The 12,798-nt window shown below is 47.0% G+C and overlaps 1 protein-coding gene across 3 annotated transcripts in view; it reads left to right on the forward strand.

The window, feature by feature from the left end:
- UBR2 (ubiquitin protein ligase E3 component n-recognin 2) overlaps positions 1–12,798 on the forward strand; it is a 124,567-nt gene that overhangs the window by 16,513 nt on the left and 95,256 nt on the right. For 2 of the 3 annotated variants that reach the window (XM_053310949.1, XM_053310941.1), the window contains exon 1: positions 6,846–7,101. The exons of the other annotated variant lie outside the window; for it this stretch is intronic. In XM_053310949.1, coding sequence (XP_053166924.1) covers positions 7,024–7,101 — 78 coding nt within the window. In that variant the 5' untranslated portion in view covers positions 6,846–7,023. Of the gene's footprint in view, positions 1–6,845; positions 7,102–12,798 lie in introns of those variants that run through there. 3 annotated transcript variants of the gene reach the window in all.

Raw genomic sequence — 12,798 nt, forward strand, 5'->3', positions numbered from 1 at the left:
TAAAATGCCAAACAGGATTTGAAGTGGAGAGCACATATTACTTAAGTAAAGACATATTTTAAAAAGTAGTAGACCAGCAATACGACTGTTATCAGCTGTACAAAATATACCAAAGCATTTGCAGTGCGGGAAACATCAGGCTGTATTCGTGCATATGCATTTATACACATATGCATTAGAAATAAGATACATCCACCTGCCCTACCCCTCGCCAAGTAATCCTATGCATGTTGATCAGAATTGTTTTCAGTGGAGTTTATTTCCAGATAAACGTGCAGCCCTTAGATTGCAATCCTATGCATACTTTTCTGGGAGGAAACCCCACTGAAAATAGGATTTATTTCCAAGTAATCATGCAAAGGATAGTGTTGTTAGAGACTGATGGCTATTTAGAATATTTATATACTGCTTTTCATCAACAACAAAGTTCTCAAAGCAGTTTACACAGAAAATAATTGTAAAAAGATGGTTTGCTATACCGAAAGATCTTGGAATCTAAAAAGAAACACAAGGGAGACACCAGCAACAGCTGCTGGGAGGGACACTGTGCTGGGGCTGAATGGGAACAGTTATTCTTCGACGTGGTCTCTGTGCTTTACATGAATGGGCTTTGCGCCTGCGCAGAGACCACGCCGGAGCTTCCAAGCTAGAGTTCTAACTTTTTTGTGGTAACCCCGCTCCCACGGTATATAGGCGGCTGCGTGGGCTTCCCTCTTCACTCTTTCTTCGTCCGCGATAGAAGACACATCGTCGAGCACTCCTTGCTAGATCGCGCTGTTAAGTATCTACCCTTGCCGGTTTTTACCCTATATTTTGTTTAGTATTCCCCTTCATTAGCATTTTTATTTCATCCCCGGTACCCCCCCCTCAAAGTTTCCTTGGATTTTCGCTGTTCCGTCGTGGCCCTCGGGGCCAGCGTGCTACGGTTTCCTTGGTCCTTCACCGGCCTATGGCCAAGACTACAAACTTTAAGCAGTGTGGTTGCTGCAGATCTAAGATCCTCTTAACCAACAGCCACAAACTTTGCCTTTATGGTTTGGGCAAGGCTCATAAGGTTGGTTCTTGCCCGCACTGTGCGGCCTTTACCAAACAGGCATGCAAGAATTGAGCATCGCGTCTTCGTTCTTGGCTTTGGGAACAAGCCTTCAAGTGTTCGGGCTTGGACAAACTGCCTACTATGCAGGCCTCTTCGAGTGCTTCTCCTTTGGCCCGGGGCTTACAGCCTGTTTCCTCCCCACCGGGGATCTCAGTGAACACACCAGAGGCCAATGTACCGGTCGATCCCGTAGCTCAGGCTTTCACCTCGGTACCGAAGAATTCTGTGGCAGTGTCGATCTCGACAGCGGCACTCATTGAACCGCGCTCCATCAAACCGGCCAAGAAGAAAAAGAGAAAGAAGACCCGTCATGCTCCAGTGGAGCCCCCTAAGAAAAAGCATAGATAGACGTACGATACCGAACACCAATCCCGTATGCTCCAGACGGAGACTATTATAGATGCTGAGGTGGCTTATGCATCTAGTCCCCACGATCCCATTTACGAATCAGAGCGGGATTCTGAACCCGAGGCTCTTCCACTGGAACAGCCCTGTCAATCGGGAGCTTGAGGCAGCCCTCGATGAGCGCTACGCCCGACAGGTTGAGGACGAGGCAGACTATTTTTATGCCTACCAGGAGCTTTGCCAACACCGCTGAACCCAGGCAGCTACTGAGCCACCCCTTCGGCGTTCTACCTCACTCCGGCTGTCTACCTCGGTACCAGCATCAGTACCGAACCCTCGCTCAGAGGCTACATCTCTTCCTCCTCCACCTCCACCCCGAACCACGTCTCTGCTACCGCCGCGGTTTCCACCGAGGAGTTATCCTGTGCAGGCAGCCATGGCTACGATCACCCCAGATTCTAGATCACCTCCTACTCGGCTTCAAATCCGACCCCTCCCTCCTTCGATCTCGAGCGACTCCTCAGATTCGTCTTCGGATGAAGAGGGACCAGAGTCAACTCTCTACTTGCAAAATCTGCAATAGAACTGGTTCACAACCCACAATCCCCGGGTTTCCATTCCAAATACTTCACAGTACCCAAGCCAGACGGCTCCCTCGGTCCCATCCTGGATCTCCGGGAACTGAACTCCTATGTCACATACTGGAGGTTTTGTATGGTCACCATTCCCACCATCATCTCCCTCCTGCGCAGGAACCAATGGTTCGTCTCAATAGACCTCAGGGATGCCTACTATCATATCACCATCAGACCTCAGCACTGTCGTTTCCTCCATTTTCAGATAGCGGACACCACTTACGAGTTCCGCGCCCTTCCCTTCGGGCTGGCATCCGCTCCGCGGGTGTTCACCAAATGCATGGCTCCAGTGGTAGCGGCCCTGCAACAAGACATTCAAATTTTTCCATACTCGACAACTGGCTTGTGGTAGCCGACAACCCACAATCTCTACTGAGGGATCTCCACATGGTCATCAACCTCCTTTTCAACCTGGGGCTCCAGGTGAATTACGAGAAGTTGAAACTCAGCCCTTCCAGAACCATAGCATTTTTGGGGATCATCTTCGATTCCATTCAGTCAAAGATTTTCCTGCCTCAGTGCAGGATCCAGGCTATCCTGGATCTGTCATCCCACCACCTCTACCACCCGCATCAGTCTGCACGTACAGTCCAGCGCCTGCTGGGCCACATGGCCTCCACCACCTACGTCCTCCCTGACGGCTTGTCTGTGTGCCAGGACTCTTCAACACTGGTTCCTCTCTGTATTCTCCCCACACGAAGATTCCCTCAACCGCACCCTTACGATCCCACCTCAAGTCCTACGTTCCCTCCTGTGGTGGACGGACCTTGCCAACCTCAGGTCGGCTCCCCCTTCCAGCCTCCACGTAATACCCTTCTACTCAGTACGGACACATCCATGGAAGGCTGGGGTGACCATGCCAACAACCACAACATCCACGGCACCTGAATGTCTCACTCAATGTCCCACCCAATGTCCCACGAATGGCAGCTACATCCCCCCACACTCTGCTCCCTCTTCCACCGATGGTTCCTCCCAGAAATAGACCTCTTCGCATCAGAGATGAATGCGCAATGTCACCTGTATTGCTCCAGATCCGGGATCAGGCCCAACTCCCTCGGGGACATGTTTGCTATGAACTAGGCGGGACTTCTGGTCTACGCCTTTCCCCCGATTCCTCTACTTCCTCGAGTTCTTCAGAAAATCTCCCGGGACCGACCGCACTGCATACTCAATGCCCTGTGGTGGCCCAGGAGGCCCTGGTTTCCCCACCTCCTCCGCCTCTCCAATCATCAATACCTCTGCCTGCCACACAACCCTCGCCTCCTCTCCCTGCAGAACGGTCACCTCCTCCATCCAGACCTACAACGTCTCCATCTCACGGCTTGGCACATAGTCCCAACCTGCCTGTAGACCTACAGAGAATAGTTAATGCTTCACCTAAACCTACTACCCTCGCCTCCTATTCCCATAAATTGACACGTTTTCTGAACTTTCTAGAAATCAGGAACGTTCCCTTACACTCTGTCTCTGTAGAACATTTTTGTTCATACTTACTGTCCCTCAAGGAGGCTGGACTGAAGATGCCTTCCTTGCGAGTTCATCTGGCAGCCATAGTGGCTAACTCTCCACCGTCTACGCCGTCGTGGTTCCAACACCCCACAGTCAAGCGTTTTCTGAAAGGCCTCACCCACCTTTACCCGGACCCGCCGGTCATGGCATCTGCATGGGACCTGACCTTGGTGCTCTCCTCTCTCATGCACCCTCCCTTCGAACCCATGGCCATGATTTCTCTGGACCTCCTTTCCTGTAAGGTGGCCTTCCTTATGGCTATCACTTCCGCCAGGTGGGTCAGTGAACTCAGAGCACTGAGAGTTGACCCTCCTTACCTGGTTTTCCATAGAGAGAAGGTCGTCCTCAGACCAGACATTACCTTTCTCCCGAAGGTAGTTACTTCCTTTCATCGCTCCCAACTGATCTCCTTACCTGCATTCTTCTCTGAACCATCGTCTGAGGCCGAACGACGTCTCCACACCCTCGACGTTCGTAGAGCGCTAGCCTTCTACGTGGACCAAACCTCTGCTCTCTGCATCTCTACCTCTCTCTTCGTGCTTCACTCTGGACCCAACAGGGGCAAGCAGGCCTCTGCACAGACTATATCCAGATGGGTGGTTTGCTCCATCACTTTAGTGTACCAGCTCTCCAAGAAGCCTCTCCCACCCTGCATCAAAGCACACTCAACAAGGGCAGTCACGGCTTCCACTGCCTTTGACAGGTCCATTCCTTCGGACGTCATCTGCCAGGTGGCTACATGGGCGTCAAAACACTCATTTGTGCAGCACTACGCCCTGGATGTCCAAGCCAAAAAAGACACGGCGTTTGGCAGGGCGGTGTTACAGTCCATCTTCGCCTGATCCCACCCCCAGGTGAGCATGGCACGGGTGCAGCTTGCTATGCACCCATTTGTGTAAAGCACAGAGACCATGTTGAAGAACGACAGGTTGCTTACCTGTAACTTGGGTTCTTCTAGTGGTCATCTGTGCTCTTACATGCTCTCCCATCTTCCCCTCTTTTAATGTCTTTTCTGCTAGTCTTTCAGATTGGCGGACTCAGAAGACTGAAGAGGGAAGCCCGCACAGCCGCCTATATAACGTGGGGGCGGGGTTACTGCCAAAAAGTTAGAACTCTAGCTCGGAAGCTCTGATGTGGTCTCTGCGCAGGCACAAAGCCCATTCGTGTAAGAGCACAGATGGCCACTAGAAGAACCCAAGTTACAGGTAAGCAACCTGTTGTTCCCCACCCACCGCCAAATATGAGAACCAACATTCATTCCCAGTTAGCAGGGTATAACTTTACAAAGGGCTGAGTTGGTGATGGGGGACAGGCACTGAAATATATAAATTCTAGCCATCTACGCTAGCAAAACTTTAACACAACAACTGGACAATTTCAAATTCCAAAGGGAGGGGCAGTGATCCAGGGACTGGTATCAGAAAATAGGGACAGCTGGAATACAAACATACAACATGGGTCAGAAGGTTTTTCCTTCCTCCTTTATTTTAAAAAAACGTAGATGGGTTTCAAACAGGTGATATATGCCCCAGGCCATTTTAGACTCTTAAGCAGTGAAAATTTCTAGGGCTCAAAGCTGCCATGAAGTCATGCCTTTTGAGCTTAAGTCCACTATGTACATGCTCAGAGGTACTCTGTTTTCATTACCTAGGGAGAAGAACTGCTCTTGTGGCAGCAAACATGAATTATCCTCTGTTAAGCAGGGTCTGCCCTGGTTTTCATTTGGATTAGATACTACATGTGTGAGCACTGTAAGATATTCCCCTTAGGGGATTGGCTGCCTGCCTGCTTGAATGCAGGAAGTTCCAAGTTCCCTCCTTGGCATCTCCAAGACAGGGCTGAGAGAGAAATGGAAACAGAATCTTTATTTTGGTTATTGACCAGACAAAAAACAACAAAAATAAGTAGTAAACTCCAGCAATCATGATTCTGCCAGTACTTTCTTACAGAACACCATTTACAATAAAACAATATATAGTATAGTCTAAGTCAACACTCATGATTTTACCAATTGCTTCCTTCTACAGCTTGCAATGTGGCAAAATTTTGCCACCTTGGTGGAAACATTAATATCGCTGTCAGACAAAAGGAAAGAAACATAGAAGGCCGCTGGCCTATCTGGGAATCTAGACAAATAGGTGACAAAAATGCTAGCCAAATATCTCTATAAAATAAACAGTGAAGTAACATATGATCAATTGTCTCAATTACTCCTGACTGACACAGGCATAACCTTTGAGCAAAAGGAATACCGAGATAGCGACCCTCTAAGAGAGCTGAGGGCAGCGCATTCAAGCGTGCCAAGGCAAATACCCTTCTCGATTTGGCAAGAACAAGCTCATGTAAATATTTATCTGGTCTATGAGGGTGAGTTGCATTACCTAAGAAAGATAAATGTCTGACTCGGGCCCTGTCTTCCTAAGTCACTATGTCCCTAATCTGCCGCCTAATTATCTCCTTGGCTTTTAAGATACCAACATGGGGATACTTAGCCCATAACTTTCTAATTTCCTCTTAACTCCTTCCACGTAGATGCAAAGTTGTCCTTCATGACCAGAGTTGCGAGGCCTGCTTGACCAAGATATAATTTCAAATAATAGATCTTTGCAACCCAGACATGAGCTTCAATTGGTACTAACCCCAATTGCAGCCTTAATGCTGCGTTGGGCATCCCTCTTGGCACCCCAAGGATTGTTCTAAAAATTTGGTTTGTACCAACTCTAGGGGGCGGAAATCTTATAATTCACCACTTATGCTGCACAAATTACTTCTGGAACACCATAATTTTGGTCTGCAGATAGTTAATTTCTAGTTCTTCCTCTTGGCAGTATGTAGGAAATTTTCAAAGGGCTCTGCACAAGCCTATGGGCTGAGAGAGACTTCTGCCTGCAACCTTGTAGAAGCTGCTGCCGGTCTGTGTACTAAGCTACATGGGCCAATAGTCTGACTCGGTATATGGCAGCTTCCTATGTAATCTTTTAAGTGAGCCATGGCATTGGGGGGAAAGTTGTGCTGGTGTAATAAGCCTTGGAAGTAGCCAATGTTACATTTCTCTGTTTGCCCGCCAGCTTGGCCATCTAGGCTATTATACACACGACAAACAGGTTCAGTTGTTCAATTTGGGGACACGTCACCGCCCTAAAGAGAACAGAGTCCTTCGCCAGGGTGCTGCTTACCTGAGAGACTACAACTCCCAGGGTCCTTTGCGCACTACTAAAATGGAGTCCCTTCCGCGCGGGAGGGGAAGGGAGAGCGAAGGCGATTGCCCAGGACTGGAAGTGCTGGGGCCGTCTGAGTAGAGGCGGGGTTAAGGACAGGGCCGTGCGCTGAGCGGAAGCGGGTTCTCCTGGCAGAGAGGCCGGCCGGGCCCGGTTCCGGTTGTCACTTACTCGGCGACCGAGGAGGATTGGGGTGTTGGGGGAGAAAGGAAGGAAGATGGCGTCGGACTTAGAGACGGAGGTCCAGGCTATTGACAGGAGCCTGCTGGAATGCTCTGCGGAGGAGACTGCCCTGGTGAGGCCCGCCGTCGCGCAAGGAGCAGGGAACATCGCCTGGCGCAGGAGAGGGGCTCGGCGAGCAGGGAGCTGCGAGAGGGACGGAGGATAAAGGGGGTGGCCTGGCTGGGGTGAAAGCGGCGGGTGGAGGACCTGGGGAGGTCTGCTGGGCCTGGGAGCAGGAAGGAAGGTGCGCTGCGAAGGGTGGGGAGAAAAGGAGCCGGGGGAGTTGAGCCGTCACCCTAGGTAGGGGTCACTAAAAGAGGGTGGTCACGGTTTGGGGCTGGAAGGAGATGGGGGCTGGGAATTGGTTTCCAGAGAGTGATGAGGGGCTGATGGGGGAGTGGAGAGGAGGGCTACGCTTCGAGCTAGGAGCAAGGAGAGTGTTATGTGGGGCAAGAGGGGTGGAGGTCTCAGACCCAGGGAGAGGAAGCTGAAGAGGCAAGGCTTGGCGAGGGTGAATGGGTGGGAAAGGCTGGCTCGTGCTGGCTGAGGGGGACCCTGGAGAAAAGCCCGGCTCTGTGTTTAGGGACTGGAGCGTCATATAGGCTCGGCGCTTCGGTGGTGTGCTGCTGAGCTCAGCAGAAACTGGAATAGGTTTTATGAAGGGTTGAGCGACCTGAATACTTCATCGGCTGAAGTAGGTTGTTGGCCCTAAGAGATCATGCCACAATCGGTGAACGGATCTGGCAGGGAACACTTTGCTCTCTCTTTTCTGTCTTGGTGCAGAATAACGCAGCAACTCTTCTAGAACAAGTCCGGCGCTATCGAGAAAGCTGTAGTGTTAGACTTGGCAGGTTTTCACAGTGAACTTGGAAAGGAGGGCAAGAGGTCTTTTAATGTGACATCTGTGCTGTAGGATTAATTACACACTGTCTCTGACTGAGGAAGGAATGGGTTTGTGTCTAGCTAGCTGGGGAATACTTCATTTGATAACACACATGCTAGTTGTGTTAATATGATGGCAGCATGCTTCTTTCCATTTCTCTTCTACTTCTTGGTCTAATCGGAATTGCTCCCCTAAATCATTTATTTTATTTTTTTAAATATTTAATTAGATGTATAAATGACTATCTTATTGGGGACTTGGAGTATTGATATTAATGAACAGGTTATTGTGGTTTATGTTAAACTTTTTGAATATTCCATTTTGGCTTCATCCCCCCCCCCCACGCTTTTCTAACTTAAAAGCTGTTTTTGAAAATGTCAGTATCAGTTTTTCCATCTAAATTTCTATCACAGCCAGCAATAAGTTATGTAAACACTATGCATCACTGAATTTATGGTTCAGCAGTTTTGTGGGGGAGAATGCTCATGTGCATCACTTCTGTCACTTTGAGGAATATGCTTTCTGGTTGCCTCTTAATCAAGACTCAGCATTCTCTTTTATCTCTCTAAAGCAAGTCATCTTTGATCATATGACCAATTCTGGGAAGCAGGTTTGATGCCAGATAATGTATATGCTTAGATATTTGATTCTCTTGCCTGCAAAGTTGGATTTAACACATTTTTAGCTATTACTATTTTTTGTGTACACAGTCAGACAGGTGTCATTGACTGGTTTGTTTTATCCAGACATCGAGTTCTTCCCAAGCACCTGGGATGGCTGAATTTATTATCAATATTGTTATTGTAATAGATGTTGTCACAAAATATAGGCTGTTCCAAGTAAAGTTGGTTTTTTTAGTTGGCTGATGGTGATTTCTGTGGCCCCTATGGTGATGAGATGCTCTTCAAGTTGTTTTGGAAATGCAGCTAGGGTGCCAGTTACTAGGGATGTGCACGAAGATCTTCGGTGCCGCCGGGGGGGGTAGCACTTTAAGGGCGGGGGAGGGTGTACTCATTTCTCCTGCTGCATTTCCCCCGCTGGCACGCTGTCGTTTTGAAGCCCCGTGGGGCGGCAGCGTTCCTCCCTGCCGCCCCGTTTTCCCCGTCGGCCAGAAGTGGCCAGAAGTCGCGAGCGCACATGCGCCCTTCTGCCATGTGCGCACGCACGATGGGTGCATGCGCGCTCGCGACTTCTGGCCACTTCCGGCTGACGGGGGAAACGGGGCGGCAGGAAGGAATGCTGCCGCCCCGAGGGGCTTCAAAACGACAGCGCGCCAGCAGGGGAAATGCGGCGGGAGGGGTGGGTACACCCTCTCCCGCCCTTAAAGTGCTACCCCTGTCGGCGTTTCGGTGCCAAAACTGCCCCCAGCGCCGAAACGTTTCGGAGGCCTTCATAATGGTCTCCGAAACGTTTCGGGAACAAGCCTACCAGTTACTACTGGGATTATTTTGGTCATCTCCTGCCACAGCCTTTCAATTTCAGTTTGTAGATCTTTGTATTTTGTTGCTTGTTCTATTTCTTTTTCTTCTATTCTGCTATCACCTGGTATTGTTATGTTGATTATTTTGACTTGTTTTTCTTTCTTCTCGACTACAGTTATATCAGATGTATTTATTTATTTATTTGATTGGATTGATTGATTGATTGACTGATTTCTATACCGCCCTTCCAAAAATGGCTCAGGGTGGTTTACACAGGGAAATAATAAATAAATAAGATGGATCCCTGTCCCCAAAGGGCTCACAATCTAAAAGAAACCTAAGATAGACACCAGCAACAGTCACTTGAGGTACTGTGCTGGGGGTGAATAGGGCCAGTTACTCTCCCCCTGCTAAATAAAGAGAATCACCACGTTAAATGGTGCCTCTTTTCCAAATTAGCAGGGGTTACTCTATTTGCAGAGTTAGCACCTAGAGATCTGAAATATTTTCTAGCCTGATAGCATTTCTAGCATGTTAAATTTACATTTTGACTATTTAATGGTAGACGTATCAAACAGAACTCATTTTGTAACATGTGAAGCTCTCCCCTCACCCGCACTGACTTGATCCTACCTAGTACTTGTTGGAAAGCTGTGGTAACTTTCAATTGTCCTTTTTAACACAATAAATGAACAGGGTGGTTAAGTTAATATTTTAATTTTATATCCTTTCTAACAATGATTGGAACAAAGAAATGTACATCTTGTAAAGGAGAACGTCAGCTTGTAATTGTGATACTTGTATGCTGTCACCAAATAAGTTTAACATTAATTTTTTTAGATTTTTATACTAGGCGGTACATAAATACTTAAATTTGCATATGGGTTTTCTAACATTATTTCAAGCACACGGTTATTGAATTGTTAAACATGTTATCATTTTTAATACTTATTCCGCTAGTATATTTTGATTAAAAGTTCAGGAAGCTTGCTGTTCATACAATAAAATCTAGAGAGGTTAAAATTGTTATAAATTGTTTAACTTTTCTTTGAGATTGTACAGTGTTTGCAACAACAAGAAAACAGTTGTATAGCTTCATTTGCATACAAAAGTACCATATTTAGATACTTAATAAACCTTAAAATAAGTTTTATTTTAGAGCGTAAGCTTACAGATGTGACTTCACTATGTTCCCCAAAGAGACACACAATCCATATCTATTCCATAAACTGTGAAACATGCTTAAGTTCTGTGGGAATTTTTTTTTAGCACTACATACATATTTTATATTCTTTCATTGTTACGTAGGAATTACAGTTTCTGAGGGTGAGCTTGAGAATTCAACAAAAAATTCTCAACACCAACAAGCTTCAATTTTCAGGATTCTTTGGGGAAAACTAAGACTGCTAAAGTGGTATTAAAATATTATATTTGTAGTAAAGAAATGCCCTGTACTACTCTTTTAAAATATACTTGGTTTGTATCCTTAATAGCGCTTGCTGAAGAAATTCCCACCCACTGAGTTTCTTCACCCATTCCTCCATACAGCAGCCCCCTGTGCCCCTTGGAAGGCCTTCCCTGAATATAAAAGGACTTTTGGAAATGGAGTGGGGTATGGGGGCTTGTAGAGGGGGAAACTGCAAACAACAAAAAAATGGGGCCAGCCCAAAGATCCTGGAAAGAGTTTTTATTTATTTATCTATCCTATTTTTATACTGCGTAATATGTACATCACTAGGTGGTATGCAAAATTTAAAACAATATTAAAAAAGTAAAAAGATTAAAAATCCACAAAACACAATAAAAACAATCTCATAAAACAAGCTGTTAAAACAAATTATTTAAAATTAATTCCTGCTAAAAGCCTGTGAGAACAGGTGCATTTTGGGGGTCTTCCTGAAAGCAAACAGGAAGGAGAAGGAGATGCTCTTATTTCAACAGGAGCATATTCCAAAGCCCTGTCCCCAGTTGATGAAATGAGCTGGCGGCAACCAAAACCGGATCTCTCCAGAAGATCGTAATAGGCTGCAGGTTCATGACAAAGAAGTCACTCTCATAAAGAGCACCTAAAAGAGCCAGTGTGGTGTAGTGGTGAGGATGTTGGGCCAGGGAGGCCTGAGTTCAAATTCCCATTCAGCCATGAAGCTCACTGGGCAACTCTAGGCCAGTCGCATATCTCTCAGCCTAACCCACCTCACAGTGTTTTTGTGAAGACAAACATAGCCATGTACATATGCTCCTTGGAGGTAGAGCAGGATATAAATGTAAATAAATAATCTGGGCACAAGCCATTAAGGGCTTTATAGGTAATAACCAGTACTTTTTATTTTGCCTGGAAACTTATCAGCAGCCAATGAAGTTCTTTTAAAATCTGTGTTATGTGGTCCCTTCGGGTTGTCCCAGAGACCAATCTGGCTGCTGTATTCTATACCAGTTGTAGTTTCTGGACTATGTACAAAGGCAGCCCCATGGAAAGTGCATTGTGGTAGTCGTCAGCAGCACATGTACCACTGTTTTAAGGTCATTTACCTCCAGAAATTGACATAGCTGATATATCAGCCAAAGCTGATAAAAAGCGTTCCTTGCCACTGCCTCAACCTGAGAAACCAGGGAGAGTTTGGGATCCAGGATCACTCTCAAGCTACGTACCTGACATTTCATGGGGTGTGTAACCCCATCCAGAATAGGCAGATCTAAACCATCTCTCAGATCCTGACACCCCACAGTCAGTATCTCCATCTTATTTGGACTCAACTTCAGTTTGTTATCCCTCATCCAGCCTATTACCGCCTCCAGGCAGGTGTTTAGGGAAGATATGTCATTTCCTGATGAGGTTGACATGGAGAATTAGATCTGGATGTCGTCATCATATTGGTAATACCTTGCACCAAACCTCCTGATGATCTCTCCCAGAGGTTTCATGTAGATGTTAAAGAGCATTGGAGCATTGTGGAACTCCACACTGCAGTTCTTGTTTTGCAGAACAACATTCTCCAAGTGACACCATCTGTAATCTACCAGAGAGGTAGGAACAGAACCACTGTAAAACAGTGCCACCCAATCCCACATCCCTCAGGAGGTTCAGAAGGATACCATGATCAATGGTATTGAAAGCCACAGAGAGATCCAAAAGTATCAGCAGAGTCACACTCCCTCTGTCAATAGCCAGTTGGAGAGCATCCATCACGCCGACCAAGGCTGTCTCAACCCTATAACTCACACAAAAGCCAGTTTGAGATGGGTGTAGATAATCTGCATCACCCAAAACTGCCTGGAGCTGAGAGGCTACTATTTGCTCGATCAGCTTGCCCAACAATGGAAGGTTAGAAACACTAACTCTGGGGGATCTAATGCAGCTTTCTTCAAACATAGTCTAATAATAGTCTCTTAGCCTCCTTAAGGAGAGCTAGCCACCTAATGGCGCAGCAGGGAAATGACTTGACTAGCAAGCCAGACGTTGCTGATT

The sequence above is a fragment of the Hemicordylus capensis genome, chromosome 1, assembly GCF_027244095.1.
Source record: "Hemicordylus capensis ecotype Gifberg chromosome 1, rHemCap1.1.pri, whole genome shotgun sequence".
Taxonomy (NCBI): domain Eukaryota; kingdom Metazoa; phylum Chordata; class Lepidosauria; order Squamata; family Cordylidae; genus Hemicordylus; species Hemicordylus capensis.